The 22998-nt window shown below is 41.3% G+C and overlaps 1 protein-coding gene across 3 annotated transcripts; it reads right to left on the reverse strand.

The window, feature by feature from the left end:
• Positions 1 to 58: 58 nt before the first annotated feature.
• MMP19 (matrix metallopeptidase 19) lies at positions 59 to 5641 on the reverse strand. 3 transcript variants are annotated; one of them, XM_025044709.1, is made up of 9 exons: positions 5605 to 5641; positions 5022 to 5107; positions 4015 to 4145; positions 3571 to 3786; positions 2838 to 3083; positions 2277 to 2402; positions 1531 to 1695; positions 1241 to 1368; positions 59 to 1068 (listed from the first exon to the last, which is right to left on the reverse strand). In XM_025044709.1, the coding sequence occupies exons 2-9, from the start codon at positions 5033 to 5035 to the stop codon at positions 670 to 672; spliced, it is 1425 nt and encodes a 474-aa protein (XP_024900477.1). In that variant the 5' UTR covers positions 5036 to 5107; positions 5605 to 5641; the 3' UTR covers positions 59 to 669. The 3 variants fall into 3 exon arrangements, with proteins under 3 accessions (XP_024900477.1, XP_006908929.1, XP_015442479.1); XM_006908867.3 differs by having other exon boundaries at positions 5416 to 5634; XM_015586993.2 differs by lacking the exon at positions 5605 to 5641 and adding an exon at positions 5403 to 5421.
• Between the last annotated feature and the right edge of the window lie 17357 nt (positions 5642 to 22998).

The following is a 22998-nucleotide window of genomic DNA, read 5'->3' on the forward strand; positions in this document are numbered from 1 at the left end:
GCAGACTAGGCTATTGTAGGAGTTATACACACACAGCCAGAGGAAGAGCTGTTCAGTCTCCCTTGTAAACACAGAGTTAGCCTTTATTAAGCACACGTGTGCCAGACACTGTGCCAGGCACTTCATATGTAGTATTTCATTTAATGCAACAACGCTGCAGGATTAGTATCGATCTTATTTTGCAGATGGGGACTCAGAGGCTCAACGAGGTTAATTAACCTCCTCAAATTATAAATAAGCAAATGTCATTCTTAAGGATTCCAAAGCCCTCGCTCATTCTACTGGCCATGCTGTTTTCTTGCACTTTATCTGGGATGAACAGCACCCAGGCATTCAGCTTCCCAGCTGTTGCTTCCTGTCAGCTAAAGCCCTAATTGAGACCTTCTCTCTACCACTGTTTTCCAAAGAGTAGATAACACAGTTGGAAGTGCTATCTAGGACAGAAGAAATGGATAGAGTTGGGAGTTGACCCAGAATTAGGAAGTCACTGCCCAGGAGAGAAAGAGCACAGGGAAGTCGTGGCTAGAGCTGGGACATTTAGAGACCTTAGGTCTATGGTCCATTCCCCTGCTGCAGCACCTGCAGTCTAGTGAGCAGACATTTGTTCAGGTCTTAGGCCTCTCAGAGGGTGAAATTACCGGGGAATGAAAGGGTGGTAGAGCCTGTGGCTTAGGGGATCGTGTCCAAGATTGTGTTTCTGGGCAAGTGGTCCATGTTCAAAGTGGTATCTATGGCCGAGGAAGTGGTAACCAAAGTTGTTCCTGTGGGTGAGTGCTCAATGCCTGTAGCTGAGGGAGTGGTGTCCCCACCTGATGGAGTAGTATCTGGGGTCAGAGGATGACAGTGCATCCAGTTGTGAGCAATATCTCTGGGGTAGCCTTTCTCTACTCGAAGCTGTCGATTGAGATGCCAGTACTGTTTGCCCTTGAAGAAGTAGACACTGCCATCCTTCCAACTCATAGCAGCTGAGGGCTGGTCTGGCACTCCTGTAAACAACCTCTTGATTGGTTTGGGGTAGTGGGTGAAGTCAGTTCGGGCCAGCTCATCCCACTGCCAATACCCAGAGTCCTAGGGGTGGGGTGGGTAGAGAGAAGAGAAGGATGAGAGCTTAGGGACCCCAGAGATCTACCCTCAGCCCACTGCAGCTGCAGATCTCCCTTCAGGAGCAAGTCTTGGCTTCTTGGTGTGAGGTAGCCCACTCCTCCTAAGAAGGGATTCACCCTTGCTTTGAACTTTTTACCTTAAAGAGGAACACCTTTTGGTTGACAGGCCAATAGAGAGCTGCATCCAGGTTAGGTTCTATCCTATTCAGCTTCTTGGGGAAGCCAGGAGACATCTTGAAATTAATATAGCGCCACACCTTGTCTCCTGAGAGCATGTAAAGAAAGAACAAGACACCTCTGTCCTCAGGTGATAACGTTTGGTTCCTCCATTCCACCCTTTCAGAAACTTCTCATCTCTTCCTCACTTTTATGGCTTCTTTGATGGTAGGGCCTCCTCAGGTAAGACACTGTAAACTAATCCCCTTACCCTTAAAGAAGTGAATCCATTGTGTTCGAGGAGAGTAGACAGCAGCATCAAGGTTTCCTGGGAGCCCCTCCCAAAGGGCAGACACTTGGAACAAGGGACCCAGCCCTGAATCTGTCACAGTCCACACGTAGCTCCCTTTGAAGGCGTACGTCTTTCCACGGGGCCCTGAGAGCAAAAGTATGTCAACAAGTTAAAAAGACTTGTGTGTATCAGGCAGGCTGATAATTTGCCCTCGTCCCACACAGCCGATTCCTCAAAAATTCATTCAACTTTAATTCAAGATTAACGTGGTAGAGAAGGACCCACTGTTCAGCCTCTCCTTTGTTGTCCAGAGCAATTCGGTTCTCATCTACTCAGCAAAACAAAAGCCCTGCAGATAGCTGCTCTCACTTTAGGGACCTCACTTTCCACTCCAAGTGACTTCTAAGTTGTCCTTCCATGCAGGTATAATACACTTTCTAATAGACAGTTAATATAGTTTACTCCATCTTGCTGTATTTACAGATGTGTTTTAGTGGCCCTTATAGGATAGCAACCATGGTAAATGCCTGCCTGGCCCATCATTAATTTGACTATGAACACTCCCTTCCCATGCCACATGCCTCCTTCTCTGACCACTAACTCCTGCCTGGTGTCTAACCTCCATTGTTCGTTCTGAGGCCCCATGTCATTCCCATTTGTCCAGGTCTCAAGGTCAACAGGCTGCCCCCACTGCTTGCCTACCGCCTGGAGGGGAAGGGCCTCACCCAGCATCATGGCATCCAGTTCACCACTGCAGGGGTCCGGCATGGGACTGGGTTCTGTGGGAATTTGGAGTACAGGGGGAAGCTCCATCTCTTCTTCCTCATCCTCCATCTCTGGCTTCTTTTTGCCTGCAAAGTAACGTAATGCTGCTCAGAGACAGAACTCATAGCATCTGCCCTCCCCACTCTCCTGTAAGTTTGGCTCAAAGGCCCCATAGAGGGGAAAAGGGGAGCCTACAGAGCTCCCCTTGGTGGGCAGCAATTTCATACTGATATCAGCAGGAGGCATGTTTTAGTTTTGAGAGGCAACAGAAAATGGGAAGGTTTGTGGGAAATCTTCATTCTTATCCCCAAGAATGGGTGTGAGGGGTAAGAGGCCCCAAAGGAAGATTAGACATGGAAGTATCATGAAAATATCTCCTGAAAATAGAAGCCTGAATAACTGAGCAGAAGGAAGAGTAAGAAAACAAGCCATTTCCCGCCATGGAGGTTAGACCTGCCTTTTCAAGCCTGTAAGGAGGCTGGTCAGACTGCCCCTTATGATCACTAGGGAAAAGGACTAACCATAGAGAGCCTGAATCCCTGCCACATCATCTGGGTGCAACTTGAAGTGGGGCCGGTAGCCAGCATAGACAGGGGCCATGAGGGCCTGAGTGTATCGAGAGTGCCCAAGCCCCAGGGCATGGCCCAGTTCATGGGCTGCAATGATACGCAGGTTCACTCCCCGGTAGGTCCTCTCGGTCCAGAGCTCATCTTCATCAAAGTGCACACTGCCCAGCTCTGGGATATCAGCATGGGCCAGGACCCTCCCTGGACAAAGGCAAAGGTAGATAGGAAGGAAGTCAGAGTCGCCTAGGCTTGGAGCTCCCCTACCTATTATAAACTCCAGTTACTTCATTCCCTTAAAATTACCCCATCTATAGTCACTGTTTCTTCAACACTTCTCTTTCTCCTTTCAGATTCCCCTGTCATCACCCAGTTCTCCCAGGGATGCCCATCACCCTGTCACTTTACTTCCCAACCACTCTCTCCTTTCTGGCCCAGTCCTGTCTGGGGTGTGTGTTGAGCAGAGGAACTTAAACCAAGGAAGAAGGCATAAGCTTCAAAGAGGAGGCTTGTAGGTCCACAGGGAGGCGACCAACTTCTCCTCAAGGGAATGTTAGAAGATAGTTAGAGAGTGTAGGGTGCAGTTGGACATAGGGGGCAGCCTGAACATTAAAGTTATGGAGTCCCTGGCTCAAGGGGACAGAGATAATCTCAGAGGTCTGTTTGGTGGGAGCCAAGAGCTGGTGCCTACCAGGCCCATCAAAGGTATTGGAGCAGTACGGGCTTTGGCGGCCATGGAAGGAGAGGCGGATGTCAGCCCAGCCAGCTTGCACCTCCCGGAAGGTCAGGGGGGTCACGTTGCTCCAGTACTGGAAGGCTTGAAGCAGAGCTGCCCGGGCTGTGTCGGGTGGAAGGGTGGAGGGCAAGTTCAAGATGCGGAAGGTCAGGTGCTTCTTTCTCCAGCGGCCTGGTTGTTGGACCAGAAAATAGATTGGAAACACAGGTCCTTCTGCCAACCCCAGAGAGCTCCCCTGAATTTGTGCATTCACTGAGCAAAGCTGTGTAACAACCCCTCCAGGCAAGTGATGATCAGGTAATCACCAGGTGATCATCCATTCAACACTGAGCTAGTCCAGGCTATCCCAATTCCATGCCACCCTTTCCCATCTCTTCCTTTTCCAGGCTCAGCCCTCACCCAGCAGAAGGTATTTAAGGGTCTTCTGGTTGAAGGGGTCCTCTAGGCCACAACGGGGCTGCCTCATGCGGGCCCTTGTGGCATCATCCAGCTGACCTGAGACTGGCAGCTCAGATGCTTCCTGAAAAGCTCTGAAAAGAGAGAAAAGAATAGGCCCAACAAGGCAGGGGATCTGGAATGACTGAGAATCAGGAATAGCTCTTTGGCCTCCTGTTGATCAAGGTGATAGCTGAGAAGGCACAGAATCTCTGAAGCTGATGGTGTTACTTCAGTATCCACTGCCCATAGTTGGGACTTTCTTTTCTCTTCTGCAGAAATGGTGATATTCCAACTTCACCTCCTCATTTCTAGTCTCTTATTCGAGTAAGGTTCCCCTCAAGTCTAGCCTTCTTCCCCCATTATAAGCTAACCTGCTGCTCTGGGGAAGTGTCTTGCCCTCTTGCTCTGGAGACTCTCCCACCAATGTGCCCACCTGAGGGCCTGTCCTGTTCTTCAGCTTTCTCCCCTCCTGGCTGGACCCTCTTCCCAGCCCAGCCTGATTTGGAGCAATTTCATACATTGGGCACAGCAGACACTGTGACTTTTCAAGGGATGATGAACATATATGAGAGCAAAAAGGAAAATGACCCATTTGATGCAAAATGTAAAAAGAAAACTTCAAAATAGAAATAAATAAATGATGAATTAAGTATCAGCAAAGGCAACGTCATGTCAACAACCCAACTCAGCTCACAGTTTACATATAAATTATACTTCATGTGGACTTGACTCAACATTAGTATTTGAATACAATGCAAAGCCTGCAAAGGAGTGCTTAGGGCCTCAAAAGATCTAATAACTGCGCTCCTAATCTTTGAATCCCCATCTCACTCCATGCCCACCACCTTAACAGTGATAGCCACCCATTCCCAAGGTCCCAACACAGATTTGGGTCAGGCAGAAGAGGGCCTGGGGAAAGGAAAGGATGAGAAGCAAGAAAGAAAACCTTGTGCCTTATGACCTCTCACCTTAGAGCCTCCATGATATCTTCTGGCCTGAAGTCATCAGGTCCTTCTAGAGGCTTCTGTAGGTACCCATATTGCAAAAGGTAATCCTATGATGGTGATAGGGGATAGCAGAATAAAAAGGGGATTAGCCTCAGGATAAAGCCTCTAAGTGACCTAACAGGCCCATGAGGATAGGAGAGGACAGTCATGGAAGGACCAAAAGAGAGGCATCTTAGGGAAGGAGCTCGGGTGGAACAATGAGAAGGAGTGGGAGATGGGCAGGGGTAGATCATGGAGTAGAGGAAGGAAAGGTAAGGCAGGCAGGCTGAAAGTCAAGAGGGAAGCTTGGATGGGACTATGCAACAGTACTCTCATCCCTCCCCTGGCCTGTGTCTCTCTTACCCAGGAGACTCACCACTGCTGCCTCCTTCTCTGCAGGCCCCAGGGCTCGGCCTGAAATAGCCATGGGAAGTAAAAAAAACAGCCACAGTAGCTGCCAGTTCATGGTCCCACCAGGCAGGGGCTCTAGGGGCTGTCCTTGACCTCTGCCCTGGAACTTCTAGGAGCCTGGGGGAGCAGGGCAAGATGGAGAGGAGGTCCTTACCTCCAGTTCTTTTTACTCTCCAGTCTCCGGTCCTCTTTATAAAACTTTAGGGGAGGGGAATTGGGGGGAGTGGCAGTGGGAGGTGACTCAGCCCAGAGATATGTTGTAATTCATCATTAACCCCTACTGAGAAACAGAATCTGTAGAGACTAGGACCATGCCCCTGGAGCTGGACATTCCTGTGCCCCAGAGATGCCAGGGCAGCAAACTTCTCATCTTCAACCTTCATGTCTCCCTGTCTGCTCTGGAATAGGAAAAAATAAAAACTAAGAGATAGGAAGCAGCTTAGGTACTTGGGCTTCAGTTGAAGGAATCAAAGATGAGGCCTTAGCTTTTTGCGTTCAAGACAAAGTTGAGAATGTGAATGCTCTTGAAGCCTACTTGTGCCTTCTTTAATAAAAAATCATGATTTCAAGAATTTAATGAGCTTGGTATGGGGTGGCAGTTAAGGGCTCAAAGAAGCAAAGGGAGGGAGCCTGAACACAGGAAGCTTACAAATAGAATGAGGCCAACCCAGGTACCCTACTGAGACAGAATCTGTAGAGACTAGGACCATGCCCCTGGAGCTGGACATTCCTGTGCCCCAGAGATGCCAGGGCAGCAAACTTCTCATCTTCAACCTTCATGTCTCCCTGTCTGCTCTGGAATAGGAAAAAATAAAAACTAAGAGATAGGAAGCAGCTTAGGTACTTGGGCTTCATTCAGTTGAAGGAATCAAAGAGGAGGCCTTAACTTTTTGCATTCAAGACAAAGTTGAGAATGTGAATGCTCTTGAAGGTTGAAGGAATCAAAGATGAGGCCTTAGCTTTTTGCGTTCAAGACAAAGTTGAGAATGTGAATGCTCTTGAAGCCTACTTGTGCCTTCTTTAATAAAAAATCATGATTTCGAGAATTTAATGAGCTTGGTATGGAGTGGCAGTAAAGGGCTCAAAGAAGCAAAGGGAAGGAGCCTGAACACAGGAAGCTTACAAATAGAATGAGGCCAACCCAGGTACCTGAAATTAACTGTAGGAGGAGGCAAGAGAATTAAAACGTTAATTAAGCCATATTCAGAGACTGCAATATGCTGATCAGCCCTGTAGCCAGGCCAGGAGGACACCTTCAGAACAAAGGAAGATTTCTACTGGGATTGCTAACAACCCATTCCCCACACCTTGAAGAGGAAACAGGAACCAAGAGTCATTCCCTATGTATGGCTAAAGCCACGGGAACCAGCCAGTTAAAGGCAACTGCCAGCGGTTCTTACCTTTTCACTGCTACATACTCTTCCCCTTCCTCATTGTATGTCCATATCAAAGGAAATGGAAACTAAAGAATGACATATAAACTGAATTCCCTGAACACTCAGGGTCCCTCTCACTCAGTGCCTCTACCCTCTCTCTCTCACTGTCTCTCTCACTGTCCCTCTCACTGCCTCTGAGAGGAGATCATGCTCTGTCTATGGAGCGTTATCTCTTTTCTAATAAACTTTCCTTTTGACTCTAACTTTGGCGTGTTTGTTGAATTCTTTCCACACTCTCCACCAAAGGACCCTTTTCTCTCCGTGCAGGGCTTGGTGTCCCCCCAACTTGAGGAAATTTGCCTTGTCCTGCATCAAAATGAGCTGAACCAGGATGCTAGGCAGGAGGTGCCCCCATTCTAAGAGTAATGAAGCTGTGGGAAGTTTGAGCTTCAGAGGTTGGCTACCAGTTGGATGAGATAAGAGAGTACTGAAGGACCGGGACAGTACAAGCCTCGAGTAAAAGTGCAGAGCTGTGCTCAGTTAAGTGCTGAGGGTCTAGGCTCCTTTATTCACCACTGAGTCCCTAGTGCCTACTATCCCAGGCGACCTCAATGCTTCAGGTGGTGCTTGATAAATCTTTGTCAAATAAATGATCAAGTTGGAAGAGCAGTTGGGAACCAGAGTTTAAAGGATCTTGAATGCTATTTAAGGAAGAGGAGAAAAACTTAAAATTTAAAAACCCACTTTGTGTGAGGTGATTCATGTATTATCTCATTTAATTCTAACAACCCCCCGATGAGGAGAGAATTATTCTGGCCATTTTTTTATAAGAGGAAATGGAGACCCAGAGAGGGGAATTTGGCTAAAGACATGGAGCTCCTAATTGGTTTGGCCTATATTCAAATCCTTCTGCTGACTCCATAACCCATGCCCTTTCCATGCACATTGTCTCTTGGAGCTTGGTTCTTTAAATAGTTAGAAGCCAGGGAAGGTTCCATCATTATTTATGCATCACACATTTTCATATCATTCAAATGCAGAGAAGTAGCAATACAAAGGAAGGAGAGGAGTTCTCTGTGGGACTCCAATTCTGAGCCCTTCTCCACATCCTAGGCTGCAGGGGAACCCTTCACAGCCCAGGATCGAGGTAAGGGAATACTCCTGACTCATATTGTTGCCCTCAATGATGCTGGTCTCCTTGACCTACCCAGTAGTCATTTGGGTAACAATTGGGTGACTAAGTCCCGAATGGCCAGTGACAGGCACAGAAGGACAGAGAGCCTCTGACTGATGAGTGACAGCCATGACTGAGGCCACCACCAAGGCTGATGCCCCCAGGAAATGATGAACTTGAGGAACTAGATCATGCTCAGCCCCCTGCAGGGCTCTTTCTCCACCCTGTCTTTTGTTTCCTCCTTCCACGGCCCACCCCTCAGTCCATCTTCTTTTGAGAAAAGAACATGGGCCATTTGAAAATTATAATTTTTTTCTGATTAAAGTTTTCTCAAGTATTTTTTCTGAATAAAAGTTATGCATTTCTCATTATAATAAATTTTAAAAATACCAAAATAAACAGGAAGAAAATATAAACCATCAGTAAATTCTATCCAGAAGAGAACCACTAGTAACATTTTGATGTATTTTCTTAGAAACTGTCTAAGAAACTGGCTCTGAGTTCAGCTCCAGCATTGCCTGCCCAGCCTCAGCCCCTGACACTGGCTGGGATGGAAGAGAAAGCAATAGGAAATAGTAAGGAAATTGTGGGAGGGAAAGGCGCTGACGGTGGTACAGGGAAAGGAGGATACAGACCAGGAGGATACCTGGAAAAGGAGTAAAGTAAGAAGAATGCGATAGTAGATTACTCCTCTTAGGCACCTTACATAAGAAAAAGAAAAGGGTGGTGAGGATGCTTAGGAGTGTATGTTACTGTTAGTGAGAGAGAAAAGGTGGTTATCTTGAGAAGTGACAGAGTGGGCACTCACTCTGGACTCAGAAGGCCCTGGGGAATGGAACCACACTCTAGAAACTAAGGAACCAGAAGAGAATAGAGTGAAATAGTAAAAGCTGCCAAACAGTTTACCTCATTTAAATTTCAACAACAACTCTGAGGGCCGCTATTACCACCTTTTCACAGAAAAGGAAACTGAGTCTCTAACAGGTTGCTTCAGGTCACACAGCTGGAAGCAGTAGAGAGTCGAGCCCAAGCTAGGATCTTTGCAGCTTCCCAAGAGTTTCCACTAGCATCCAGACAAAACCCCCTAGAGCCAGAAGCCTCAGGCAGGGCCTAAGTGCAAGGACTGCATGACTAACTCTGTTCCCATAATAGCATCATGACCACCCCTTCTGCCAGCCCCCACCTCCTGAGCCAGGCTGACCCAGCTCTTTTTCCCTCTGAATTTGTCATCTCTCACTGGGGGAGATGTGGAAATGTGTGTGAAGGGTTAGGATATGTGGTCTGCCTGCCCCCAAAAAGAGAACTTGATTCTGAGAGAAAGAACTGTGTTCTTCGGCTTGCTTCTTCCCTTCCTACAATCTGGTTTCCCTCTTCCCACAGATTGTGGTGGAAGAGTTTGTACAGAACTATTTTTAATTAAAATATGTTAAACTGTTGCAGGAGCAATTAGGTTAGACTCTGAGAGTATTTTCTAATGATCAGAGGCTATGGGGCTGTGGGTGGAGAGCAAAGGTTCATAGAGGTCTCTAAGCATGGGAGAAGCCAATCTCTCAATCATCGCCCACCCCCTCTGACAGCCACTGTTACTCAAATTGGTGGCTTGGAGGACTGGACATCCTAGTATATAAAGGGCAAGTCTGGGGTCCCAAACTGAAAACTGAAAGTGAGAAAAATGTAAGTTGTAACTAAGTCAGGGCTGGCCGAGGCACTGCACTTGATCTAAAGACATGTGTCTGGCTGTTTTTCCCTCAGAGCCCTGAGGGAGCCATGAGAAAGGGAACTTTCCCTGGCTGAATGGGATTGAGTTCTTGCCAAGCTGTTACTCTGGAAACCTCTGTTTTTAAGAGGAACCCCTCCATACACACACACACTCCTTTAATTAGTCATGAATTCCTAGAAGCCAGATGGGAAGTGATGGCCAGGATCGGCCACAGCTGGAACTAGTTAGTGACTAGGGAAGTAGGAGGGGTTTGGGGATGGCTCAGGGCCTGGTCCAGCACATTCTGTTCCCAGGATTCCCCAAATTTCCTCAACTCCCATTAAGAACATGTCCTAGTATTCTCACCCACCCACTGCCTCTCAAATACTCACCCACTCAGGCCCTGGCCTGACTGGCTCAGTTGAGAGGACATCAAATCCTAATCCTTGAATTCTTCAGTTCTTGTCAAAGTATAATGGAGACCAAGATCTGCTTCCCTTCTCCATTTCTCAGAAAAAGGTGTTATCCTACAGAGATTGCTGGGAGCTTCTGTTGGTGGTCTCATAACCCAAGAGAGTGCCCGAGGGATAGCTGAAGGGATAAATACTAGCCTTTGGAGCAAGGAGAGAAGTAAAGGACTAAGGAGCCTCAGTGTTCTTTCAGTATCTGGAATAAGAGGGAAATAGTGGTAACACAAAGGATTTTGCTCCTTCTGGGAATCGCAGCCTTTTCCTTAACAAAAACCAAACTGATTTTATTGTTTTTCCTAAGGGAAGTGGAATATGGGAAAGAACTTTAGCATCCTGTCTTCACTCTGTGACCCCAGGAAATAGATCTGTCCTAATGTTTGGGGACTGTCATGGGCCTGGAAAGTTCATCTTTGGCTTCTTTTTTGTTGGCAAAAAGGTTTGCTAGGAGTTTGGCGAGGGAAGGAGTTCAGCAGTGACTTCCCCTTTTGAAGACGGTAGTAACCAAATGGGGGAAGGAGACCTGGGAAAGACCCAGTTCTGTTTCTGCCAGGCCAGCAACACAGAGAGAGGGCTGTTGGGGTGAGAAGGTTGCCCTTGATGGGGGGAGATATGTAGTGAAAATATTTGCTTCTCTAATCCCTGTTTACCCCCTAACTTACTTAAGAAGGATAGTGGGTATTCATCAGTATGGTTTTGTTTTTTAGTGAATTCATTAATTTGACACGGGGGGAAGGATTGATGTTGTGTACAAATATATCCTTCACATAGTGAGAAAGAAAGAGCTAAAGGATTTTAAAGCGCCAGAGGAGTATAATTTCAGCTTGCCTTTGAGTTGCATGCAGCTTTGGCATAATGAACACTGCCCCTCAGCTAGGAAAGAAGTTTTTGAAATGGGAAAGAGGAAAAGATAGCTGAGGAAGAAGATCACTGACTCTAAGGAAGACTGTATTCTCAGATTTTTCATCCAGAACCTATTCCAAAGTATGTATGTGCTTGTCTGTTGCCCATTTTTGTAAGATCCCTTAGTGTGTATATGTATGTGTGTGCGTGTGCATGCACACACACACGTTTTATTACAGGAGTGATGCTTCTGTATTATAAAAAGTTAAGATAATACATAACTGTTTGCCTGCTTTCAAAAAGGAAGCCAGATATTGATAGGATAGGAGAACATTGAGAGAAAAGATTTTAGAGATCTTAAAAACCAAGAGCTAGAACAAGTGGAAAAATATGCATTTGATCACTGGCCACAAAGCAAGGCTGACCAGGGCGGTCAATAAGATCAGAAAGAACTGATCACTGAGGATGTTAACTGTGAGGTCAATGGTGGCGGCCAGTGGCAAAAAGAGAGTAAAAGAGAATCAAGTGAAAAAGGCAATTAAATTAGGGAGCTGAAGGAGCATAGGAAACTAAACCAAACTTGGCGTAAGGTCATGAACTGAGGGCATATTGAATTCTTTTTTGTACCCTTGAAAATATAAGGAATGAGTATTTGCAAACTTGTATTCATCTGTCATTCATCGTTTCACTGATGAAATCTACCAATGCTTCTTAAACTTTTCTGACAAATTTCCCCAGGTAGATTATGAAAATATATGCACAGAGGGTAGAGGTGTGTATATATAACTTTGGCAGTCACTTCTTTAGGTTATTTTTCCATCTCACGGTGATTACCCTTTCTTTGTCCTCCTTCCACGGGGTTAAATGGGTGGCTTCCAGCAGCCATGTTTATGCTATGTAAAACTAATTATAAAATTCTAGGTTGATAGTTTTTTTTTCCTTTTGAGTACTTTAAACTGTCTTCTGATTTCCACAGTTTCTAGTGAGAAGTCCATGGTAATTCAAGTCATTGTTCTTTTGTATGTAATATGTCATTTTTTCTCTATTTTAAGATTGGTTGCAATTTTTGGTTTTCAATAATTTGACTGATGTGCTTTAGTGTGGTTTGTTGAGCTTCTTTTATCTGAAAATTTATGTCTTTCACCAAATGTGGCAAGTTTTTTCAGTCATTATTTCTTCGAAGACTTTTCTTCCCCAATCTCTCCTTCCTCTCCTTCTGTGACTCCAATTACACATACATATATTAGATTTCTGATAGTGTTCTTGAAGTCCTGTTCATATTTTTCAATCTTTTTTCCCCTATATATTCTTCAGACCAGATCATTTCTATTGTTTTCTTCAAGTTCACTGACTTTTTCCTAAGTCATCTCCAATCTGCTATTAAGTCTATTTAGTGATTTTAAAATTTCAAATATTGTATTTTTCAATTATAAAATTTTCATATTTTCATTTGGTTCTCTTTTTTTGCAGTTGCTATTCTTCTGCTGACATTTCTATTTCTCAAAAAAATTACTTCATTCAGTATTATTATAGTAGCTGCTTTATAGTCCTTGTCTGATAGTTCCAACATATGGGTCATTGTATCAGTTTGGGTCCAACCAGAAAAGAGAAAAAGCTTAGTAATTTAAATAACAAAAGTTTAATATGATGAGTGGCAGATAAGAAGCTGCAGTGCCAGGCCTACAGGACTTGCTAGAAGTCTGACCTCTAGGGTGTCAGGGAAAGTTGCTCTTGGGAAGATATCTCATCTTTCAGTACAAAAGTTCCTGAGAGGTGGGTTACCATGGAAAGCTGCTGACCTCTGGATGCTGCTGGCTACCATGCACTGGAGAAGCCATGCATAATGCAGGAGCCTGATAAGTGAGCACATCAGAACCAGGAAGCAAAAAGTGTTTCTCCTATAATATCGTTCTAGCACTTTCTACCGACAAAACTGGCAAAGGAACAAATATTCACAGGGCCCCATCCATTTGTATAGAGCAGGCAAAAAGGGTGAATTTGGATCAGAAAGGCAAAAAATCAATAACCAGCAAGGTCATCCTGAGGTTGATATCTATTGATTGTCTTTTCCCTTGAGAATTAGTCACACTTTTGTGTGCGTGTGTGTGTGTGTGTGTGTGTGTGTGTGTGTATTGAAGACTTTTGGATTGTATCCTAAACATTATGTTATGCTGTAGAGACTGTTTTCTATTATATTACTCTGAAGAGTATAATCATTTCTGAGTAGGTGATTAACTGGTTAGAATGGAATCAAAGTGCAAATTCTATCTCACATGTGGTGGGTAGTAGCTCATATCTCAGTTAAATTATCTCCACCTTGACTGCAAGCTGCTTTGAGTCTGCCTTAAGCAGAGATTGTCCAGAGACTTGGACAGTGTTTATAAATAGATCTGGGGGCCCACTTACTTTTCTGGGATTGCTTTCTCACTTTTTCATGCCTGTGAGTGCCCTGGGCACTGAACTCTGGCTCTTCAGGCCAGATAGATGGTGGGTTTTCTAATCAAGGGTTTAGCTGTCATATGCCATACTGTGACTGTGGTCTGCCCTCAGGCTAACATTGCAAAAATGAGAAACTCACTGTTGGCCAATTCTTTTATCCAAGTTTTGACTCTCCTCTAAAATATGCCTGCTTTGGTTCATTTTCCAGAACTTGCAGGTAGTTGTTTTTTGTATTGTGTCCTGAGTTTATAGTTGTTATCTGTAGAAGTATAGGATTGTTAGAACTTTACTTCATTATTCTAGAAGAAGAAGCCCCTAGACCCATGTTATTTTTATTAGTAAAGAAATTATCCATTAAGAATTAAGCTTAAACATCAACATAGAGTGGATTATAACAGACCTATGCAAAGCTACTACTTAAAGAAATAGAACAGTTCACAGGCTAGAGCAAGGAAAGAAAGAAAGAGAGAGAGAGAGAGAGAGAGAGACAGAAAGAAAGAAAGAAAGAAAGAAAGAAAGAAAGAAAGAAAGAAAGAAAGAAAGAAAGAAAGAAAGAAAGAAAGAAAAAGAAAACTAGGCCAATGAAAAGGAGTTTTGTTCACCATGGAGGCATCAAAAAGCAAAGTCAAAAACAAAAAACAAAAAACCAGAGTCATAGAAGCAAACACTGGCAATGCCCATTCAAGCACTGTATTGAGAGAATGAATCTTGGCAATGAACTTGATTGAGTATTCAGGCCATTTGACAAGGTCATCCCCACTGTGAGAGTAAATGCATCACACAGCGTTAGGCTTATGCCTTCAATCTTTCTAATAGTATAATTTACTCCCCTTGTCTCAATTTCCATCCTGCAGTAGGCTGAAAAATGTGCATCCCAAAAAATGATATTCATATCCTAATCCCTGGAACCTATAAATATTACCTTATATGGCAAAAAAAAAAAAAAAAGTGTGTGTGATGGAGGAGATCTTTGCAGGTGTGATTAAATTAAGGAGTTTGGGATGAGAGGATTATTTTTGGATGATCTGGGTGGGCCTTAAATGCAATCACATGTATCCTTGTAAAGTACAGGTAGAGTGAGATTTCACATGCACAGAGAAGACACAATGAAGATGGAGGCAGAGATCGGAGTGATGGTATCCTGAGCCAAGGAGTGCTGGCAACCACCAGAAGCTGGAAAAGTACAGGAATGGAGACTCCCCTAGAGCTTCTGAGGAGAGTGCATCTTTGCTGACACCTTTATTTTAATCCAGTAATAGTGATTTTGGACTTCGGACCTTCAGAACAGAGAATAAATTTCTGCTGTTTTAAGCCACCGTGTTTGTGATAATTTGTTACAGCAGTCGTGGGAAACATGCGTATTCACCAAGCAACCTTCTGGATACAATTTGGTGAAGCAAATTAGGAGCAATGTTTGTGGGAAGTTAGAGTGCTGGCTGTGCTGCCCCAAATATTCTGTTTCTCATGACAGATATTCTACGTGTAAATTAGTAAATTGACATTCTAGTTTATATACTCTTGATTTATATATCAGCCTATGAACTTGACTGATAAGAGTTTTGCCCCAAGATCTACTCTCTGTGCTGACAAAACCAGATGTCTGTACCTGTAGTGATAGTTGCAAGATCCTGGCCATGGTAAACAAACCAGGAAAATGAAATATACTATGTCATATGATAGACTGCCAGATAGACATTTTAAAAAGAACTATGTTGTAGAAGAATAATTATGTGAAAAGACTAAAAGAAAATGCTTCAAAACGTTATGTCTGGATATTAAGATTATAGATGATTTTTTTTCCTTTTATACAATTTTTTGTTTTAAATTTATTATAATATGCATTATTGTAAAAATGCATTATTTTTAATAAACCAAAGCGGTCTCTTGGGAGGCATATATCTGATCTCTCCTAGTTATTCCATGATCTTACCATCAGTTCTCTATTTCAAAACCTCATTAATAATAACTATAGCATAGGACTTAGAGTTTACAAAGGACTTTAATATTCATTATCTCATTTAATTCTTATTAGAAGGTTGCAGACTATATTTTATCATTCTTATTTTTATAATAGAGGAAAGTAACATTCAGAGAAATTAAGAGTTATGCCCAGGGCAAGTGGAACTGAGATTGAACCCAGGTCTTCTATGAACCCTAGGGACTAGATTGATTCAACAAGCAAACATCTATATTATGTTTTGTTATGTGCTAGGTACCAAGAACCAGGGATTCGGATATGAATAAGACTAGTCTTATTTCCACTGACATGAGGCACTCCCAACCATGTAGGAAAAAGTATGGACAAAGGGTAAAAATATTTGTGCCAAGGACAGAAACAGAGTATAACATTGTACTGTAATTCACTGAATTTACATTTGTATTCAAGAGATTTAGGATTGTTACAGCCTGCACATTACTATCTGGGACATTATTGCTAGATTGAAGAGATTGTTTTTATGATCTAGTTAATACAAACTTGCCATTCTGTTACCAAACTCAAGGGGTACACAGCTTTATCATTTTGTTCTATTCAAGAATGAGGGGTGGGGGCGGGGGGGCGGCCTTGGTTGTTATCTGTTAGGTAGTTTTATTTACTTGCAGCAATAAAGGAGACAGGAGATTCACATCCAAAGCTCTATCTCCCCAAAGGGAGCCTTAGCCACTGCTTGTATGTACTATTTGGTTAATTATGTGTTGATTTCTTCTTAGCAGTTGGCTAAATTTATCTGGATTTTGTTAATTACATGTTGATTTTTCTTTGCAGTTGGCTAAACTTATCTGGTTGGGTTCCCAGTCAAGCTCATCCCAGTTACAGCTGAGTCTGCAAAATACTGTGCTACATTTTAACATTAAGCAAGAGCAGCATTTAGTGAGAACCAGCCAAACCTTGAGACACTTGTCCTATCTAACAACCCCAGAAGAGGAACTCTAGGCAGAGGGATTTGCATTAAACAAAACCACACTTGTCATTAATACTGTGTGTCTATGTTAATTGCTTCATGAATAAGTTGTTTAGCGTTATTCATCCTTTGTTTCAAAATCCTGGGTTATATAACCCATCCAAATATCATTGACTTTACAAATACCTGAATTCTTCCTCTACACCAGGTTTGGTACCTGGGTTGGACTAAACCTTGCCTGATTGTCCCAACCTAAGTGATATAGATTGTTAATCAAGTGATGCTGAAATAAGCAATATCCCTGATTTAGGTAGTGCCTAAAAGTAGCTCACATATGCTCAGCAGGAGTGGCAAGCCAGGATCATAAATAACTTTGATACACAGGGTCTATGTGATAAGAACCATGATGAGACATATGGGCCTATAGAATTTGGAGAAGGAAAGAACCATTTTCTGTTGGAAGATTCTGAGAATAGTTTGCTTCACAGGTGAAGTAACTTTTCAGCTGAGCTCTGAAGGATGACTAAAACATTTAAAAATAACCTTTATTGTGCTTTCTTTGATTTATTAAAAATAATGCATTATTAAAATAATGCATATTGTAATAAATTTAAAACATAAAAATTGTATAAAAGGAAAGAAAAATCTCTTGTAATCTTACTACCCAGACATAACCACTGATAACATTTTTAAGCATTTCCTTTTATTCTTTCCACATAATTATTCTTCTACAACATAGTTCTTTCTTAAATGTCTATCTAGCAGTCTATCATATGACATAGTCTATTTCATCAATGGCTTCTTTGGGAAATTAAAATTATTGTCTTTATATTTGTTTTGTTTTCTTCTCATTTCGTTTTTGTAAAAATATTCTTAACAAAACATCTTTGTGACTAAATCTTTACATATATTTTTTCCTTAGGACAATTTTTTTTTTTCACTTACAGTTGATGCTTATATTAGTTTCAGGTGTACAGCATAGTGGTTAGACATTTACATAACTTACAAAGTGATTCCCCTAATAAGTCTAGTACCCACATGGCATCATACATAGTTATTACAATATTACTGACTATATTCCCTATGCTGTACTTAACATCCCAGTGTCAATTTTGTAACTGACAATTAGTACTTCTTAAATTCTTCACATTTTTCACGTAGCCCCTCGATTCCCTCTCATCTGGCAAACAAACCACCAGTTTGTTCTCCGTATCTATGAGTCTGTTTCTGTTTTATTTGTTCATTTTGTTTAAGATTCCACATATAAGTGAAATTAATGGTATTTTCTTTCTTCGTCTGACTTATCTCCCTTAGCATAATACCCTCTAGGAACATCTATGTTGTCGCAAATGGTAAGATTTCATTCTTTTTTATGGTTGAGTAATATTCTACATCTTCATTATTCAATTATCTATTGATAGACACTTAAGCTGCTTCCATTTCTTGGCTATTGTAAATAATGTTGCAATGAAAATATGATGCATACATCTTTTCAAATTAGTGTTTTGAGTTTCTTTGGATAAATACCCAGAAGTGAGATTGCTGAGTTGTATGGCAGTTCTATTTTTAATTTTTTTGAGGAAACTTCATATTGTTTTCCATAGTGGCTGTTATCAATTTGCCATCTCACCAACAGTGCACAAGGGTTCCCTTTTCTCTGCATTCTCACCAATACTTATTGTTTATTGAATTATTGATGATAGGAATTTTGACAGGTGCGAGATGACATCTCATTGTGATTTTAATTTGCATTTCTCTGATGATTAGTGACACTGAGCATCTTTTCATATGTCTGTTGGCCATTTGTATGTCCTGTTTGGAAAAATGTCTATTCAGGTCCCCTGCCCATTTTTTAATCAGATTTTTTTTTTTTTGGTGTTAAGTTGTATGAGTTCTTTGTACATTTTGGATATTAATCCTTTATTGGATATATCATTGGGAGACAATATCTTATAATTATAATGCTTTGTCTAAAAATTGCATCTTTTTAGGCCTCTCATTAAAAAATTTTAAATTGTGATAAAATATATATAGCATGAAATTTATCATTTCAATCATTTTTAGGTATAAAATAAAGTGGCATTAAGTACATTTACAATGTTGTGTAACTATCACCACAGAATTTTGTCATCATTTCAAAATGAAACTCTGTACCCATAAAGCAATAATTCCCCATTTCGCCTCTCCCAGTCCCTGTTAATCTCTATTCTACTTATTATCTCTATGAATTTGCCTAGTCTAGTAGGTATCTCATTTAAGTAGAATCATGCAATATTTGTGCTTTTATGTCTGGTTTCTTTCACTTGCATAATGTTTTCAAGGTTCATCCACATGTGGCTTATATCAGATTTTTATTTCATTTGTGGCTGAATAGTATTCCATTATATAATTAAACCACATTTTCTTCATTCATCTGCTGATAGAAACTTGGGGGTTTTCCACTTTTCGGCTATAGGCTTCTAATGTTTTTAAGAAATTGTCCCTACAAGAAGGTACAATTTGTTAATTTGCACCACCAGAAGTATGTGTGCCCATTTCCCTAATACTTACCAACACCGAGCTCTTTTTTTTTAAACAACATAATAGTAAAGTGTTGTTTTAACTTTTAATTTCTGATAAAGACACATTACATATAGGGAAACCAAGATAACAATTCAAGTCGGAAGACAAGGAAATGACTTCTTTGAAGTACTATAAGAAAAAATGTCAACTTAGAATTCTTTCTCCAGTGAAAATTGAAATTTCTGTTTATTTCTGACTATGACAAAGTAACTAGTATCATATTAGCCATCCCACTACTTAAAAAAAAAAACAACTAGAAACTATACAAAATATATAAAATAACTGTTTCAGATACTCGACAAAGGCAACACAGGATTGTGATCCCTGAGAAAAAAGGAAAGAAAACAAATCATGTGAGCCTTTTAATTATCCCAATTATGTGCCCAGAGACACTTTCCAGACTACAGCACAGTGATGGGAAATACAAGCAGAGTACAGTGGTTTTGCCGAAGTGAAGGGACAGAGATTAGATCTGGGGGAGGCTGAGGAGAATAGGTTTTGTGGGGGCATATTGGAGAGAAGGGAGCTATGCAAATTTGCATATTAGCCCTAGGAGTCTTTAGCTGAATAATAAGCTGCTCATGAGTGGAAATGAGAGGAGAGACTCCATAAAACTGGCCCCAAATCACCTACCAGGTAAGGAATAATTGCTGGAGAATTATAATGTGAATAATTACTGAAGTTTACACAGGGATGGAAAAATTAGAGTTCCAACTAGTCAGAATGGAGAAACCTTGTTGAATACTCAGAGCATTCAGAAAAGATCGTAAGAAAAAAAGCCATGCCTTAGGAGTAGGCCTCCTACTAGCCTAAGAATAAAGCTTCTTTAGACCTACCCTAACAAAACTTAAAAATACGTCTCAAAAGTATCAATCTGATATTCAAGTAAATTAACTACCTTCCAGAACAAAGCCCAATACTTTTTAAAGGAAGACCGTAATATCCAGAAATTCAACAGTGTAACAATTACGATGTCCAGCATCTAATAATTACTACTAGACATACTCCCTCCAACCACCAGATAAATAAACAAGTAAATAAAATAAAATAAGAAAAATGCGATCAATAGCCTGGAGAAACTTAAATAATAAAAACAGACCCAGAAATGACAGAAATTATGGAATTAGTAGTTAAGGATTTTAAAACACCTATTATAAGTTCAAATATTTAAAGAAAACCATAAATACAATGAAGAAAAGTATATCAACTATCAAAAAAATGAAAAAACGCCATCATATGGACTTAATACCAAAGTAGATGATACAGTTGAAAAGATTAGTGAACTGGAATACATAGAACTGAAAACTATCTAAACTGAAGCACAGAAAGACGAGAAAGCTGGGGGGTGGGGCGCAGAAATGAACAGAGCCTCAGTGACCTGTTGGAAAATATCAAATACTCTACCATGCATGTGATATAGAGTACTGGAAAATACAGAAAACAGGAAAGAATATCTGAAGAAATTATGACCAAAAATTCATCAGATTTAATTTTAAAAAATAATAAATAATAAATAAATAAATAAATAAATAAACCTTGATCCAAAAAGTTTGATGAACTTCAAGTCAGAGAAACACACACACACGTGTGTGTGTGCAAAAAAAAAAAAAAGAAAGAAAGAAAGAAATTTGTTCACAATTCTGGAAGCTGAAAGTCTGAGATCAGGGTGCCAGCCTGGTCAGGTGAGGGTCCTCTTCCAGACTGCAGGTGTCTCATACCCTCACATAGTGGAAAGAGCTAGGAAGGAGCTAGGAAACACTAAAATTGTGGTTCAATTAAATGATACCATCAACACTGGGTTTGAGGGAGGTAAACCCTGTTGAAGATCAAAGTGTACATGTAGGACAGATTAGGGAAGTGAGTGATGAGAAGAGATCTAAGTGAAGACCAGTTAGTGTGTGTTGCAGTGGTTCAGATAAGAAGTGACTAAGATTTCCACCTGAATAATAAAGATAAAAATTATATCCTTACCATAGAAATAAACGGCCTCAGGCCTCTTTCAGGATTTGGTTTTAAACTGAATTTGAAGCACCAACATCCAAATAGGAGATACTGGTTGGGCAGGTTTTAGAGATGACTGGACTAGAGAAAGATCGGAAGTTATTGGCACAGAGATAATTACTGAAATCACAGGAGTAAATGAAATCACCAGGAGAGACCTGAGTACAGCAGAACCTTGTAGATTTACAGGATGTTGGATGGCTCCTATTCATGCTTCCAGCCTCAGCCTCAGCCTAGAAGTCATCTCCTCAGGAAAGCCTTCCCTGATCACCTCTCTGCCCCCACCTCCACAGCTTTGGGATCCCTTCTCTGCTTCCACAGCACCGTGTGTGTGCCCCTAATACAGTATTTATCATACTGTATTATTGTTAAGTGCTTATCCTTTATTATTCCTGAGGTTCTAGAAAGAAGGCACCAAAATTTATTCAACTTCATATTCTCCTGGCTTTTGAAAAATATTTGCTAAATTTAATCAAATTTTGTGACTTGTTGCTTTCCCAAGGAAGAGATCCTTTAACATCTGCTCTCTCTCCTTCTCTCAGCCAATTATTCATTTTGGGACCTCCATCACTTCCACTGCAGTTCAGCATCTTCTCTGATCTCCAAGGGAGAACAAAACGCATTCCTGATCTCTTTCGAGAGAAAGTAAGACTGATCAAAAATTGTAGCCTCTCAATCCCAGATTCTCTATCCTCCTCAATTTGTAGGATTGGGTTACGGTTGGGGAGGGGAGGGAGATGGAATGCCTGGGAGCCTGAAAAGATTTTCTAGCTGAATAAACCTATCTGCTAATCTCAAAATAAACTGGAGTAGAGGGACAAATATTGGCCCCCTCACAGTACCATCTAGTGGACAATAAGAAGCTAACACATGGGCTCTGAGCCCGTGAGGATTAATGGCCAGTCCTAAAATAACTTACTAGAATCTTTGCTATTTACACATTAGAAAGGAAACGTCTGCAAAGAGGAAAGTAATGCCAAATAAATAGTAATATAGCTTCAAGAGTAAAAAGAAAGCCAGGGGCTAATTTACTTTGCCATAAGCTCCAAGGGTCCATTGGGGAAATAATTAAACTAACGTCCCTCTACCCAACCCATTCTAAATATAAAGACCAGGAGAGTATTTGATGCCTCAGCCCCTCAGTGCAGATTTGATTAGTGGCTTCCAAATTTATTTTCCTACAAATCAAGAAAGGAATATTTCTTACATTCTAACCATGTGTGTGCATATATATACAGAGAGTGAGCAAAATTATTACAAGACATATTTACCCATATTAAGCATCAGTCTCTGCTATTTTCTATTTAAGAAACTATATTGGTCACAACTTTCTAAACTAATTTCATGAACTTCATTTAGAAAACACTAGCTTAGTGCGAATTTTCATCCTCTATCAGGTGATTAACATTGAGTTTACATAAGGAAATATGGTCCTGAAAATTGAAAGCAAATTCACCATATACCTTTCATGCAGCAGAGCCTTTTGCTCTTCCCTCCCTGCCTTTCTAGAGATGCAAGTTATGGTATTCTTCAAATTCAGCCTCCACCATTAAGCCTCTCCATCCTCTCAATCAAAATAGTTTTTCTTAGCTCTCCCTCAACACATTGCTGGTACTTCTACCATAGAACTTAATTAAATCTGCCTAGTACATAATTTGTGATTGGCATGACTTAATAGCTTCCTTAAATGAAGATTCTACAATGTATTCATAATTGCATTCCTCTGGACTAACACAATGACCGACAGGGTCCAACATATATCAAAATAAACTTTAATCCAACCACTAAAGACCCAGGAAATGTAAAGGTTTACTGAGATAAATCTTTTTGCAAAGCAAATGTCTCCTTAATAATGGTTTTTAAAGTATAGATTCTTCTAAAACACCTAAACTTAGAAAGCATCAAACACCTACATATAAGCCAATTAAATCCTATTTATAAAATCTTTATAATTGGCTAGGGGTCCTACACAAGGGAACTTGGGGTTTTGGTCTCACACTGAGGTGCCCAGTCAAGTCCTCATTAACTGATCATTTGTGCAAGGCTCAAATTATCCCTCCTCTTCTGTTTCTCCACATGACTTGTGG

The sequence above is a fragment of the Pteropus alecto genome, unplaced genomic scaffold (genome assembly GCF_000325575.1).
Source record: "Pteropus alecto unplaced genomic scaffold, ASM32557v1 scaffold433, whole genome shotgun sequence".
Classification (NCBI taxonomy): domain Eukaryota; kingdom Metazoa; phylum Chordata; class Mammalia; order Chiroptera; family Pteropodidae; genus Pteropus; species Pteropus alecto.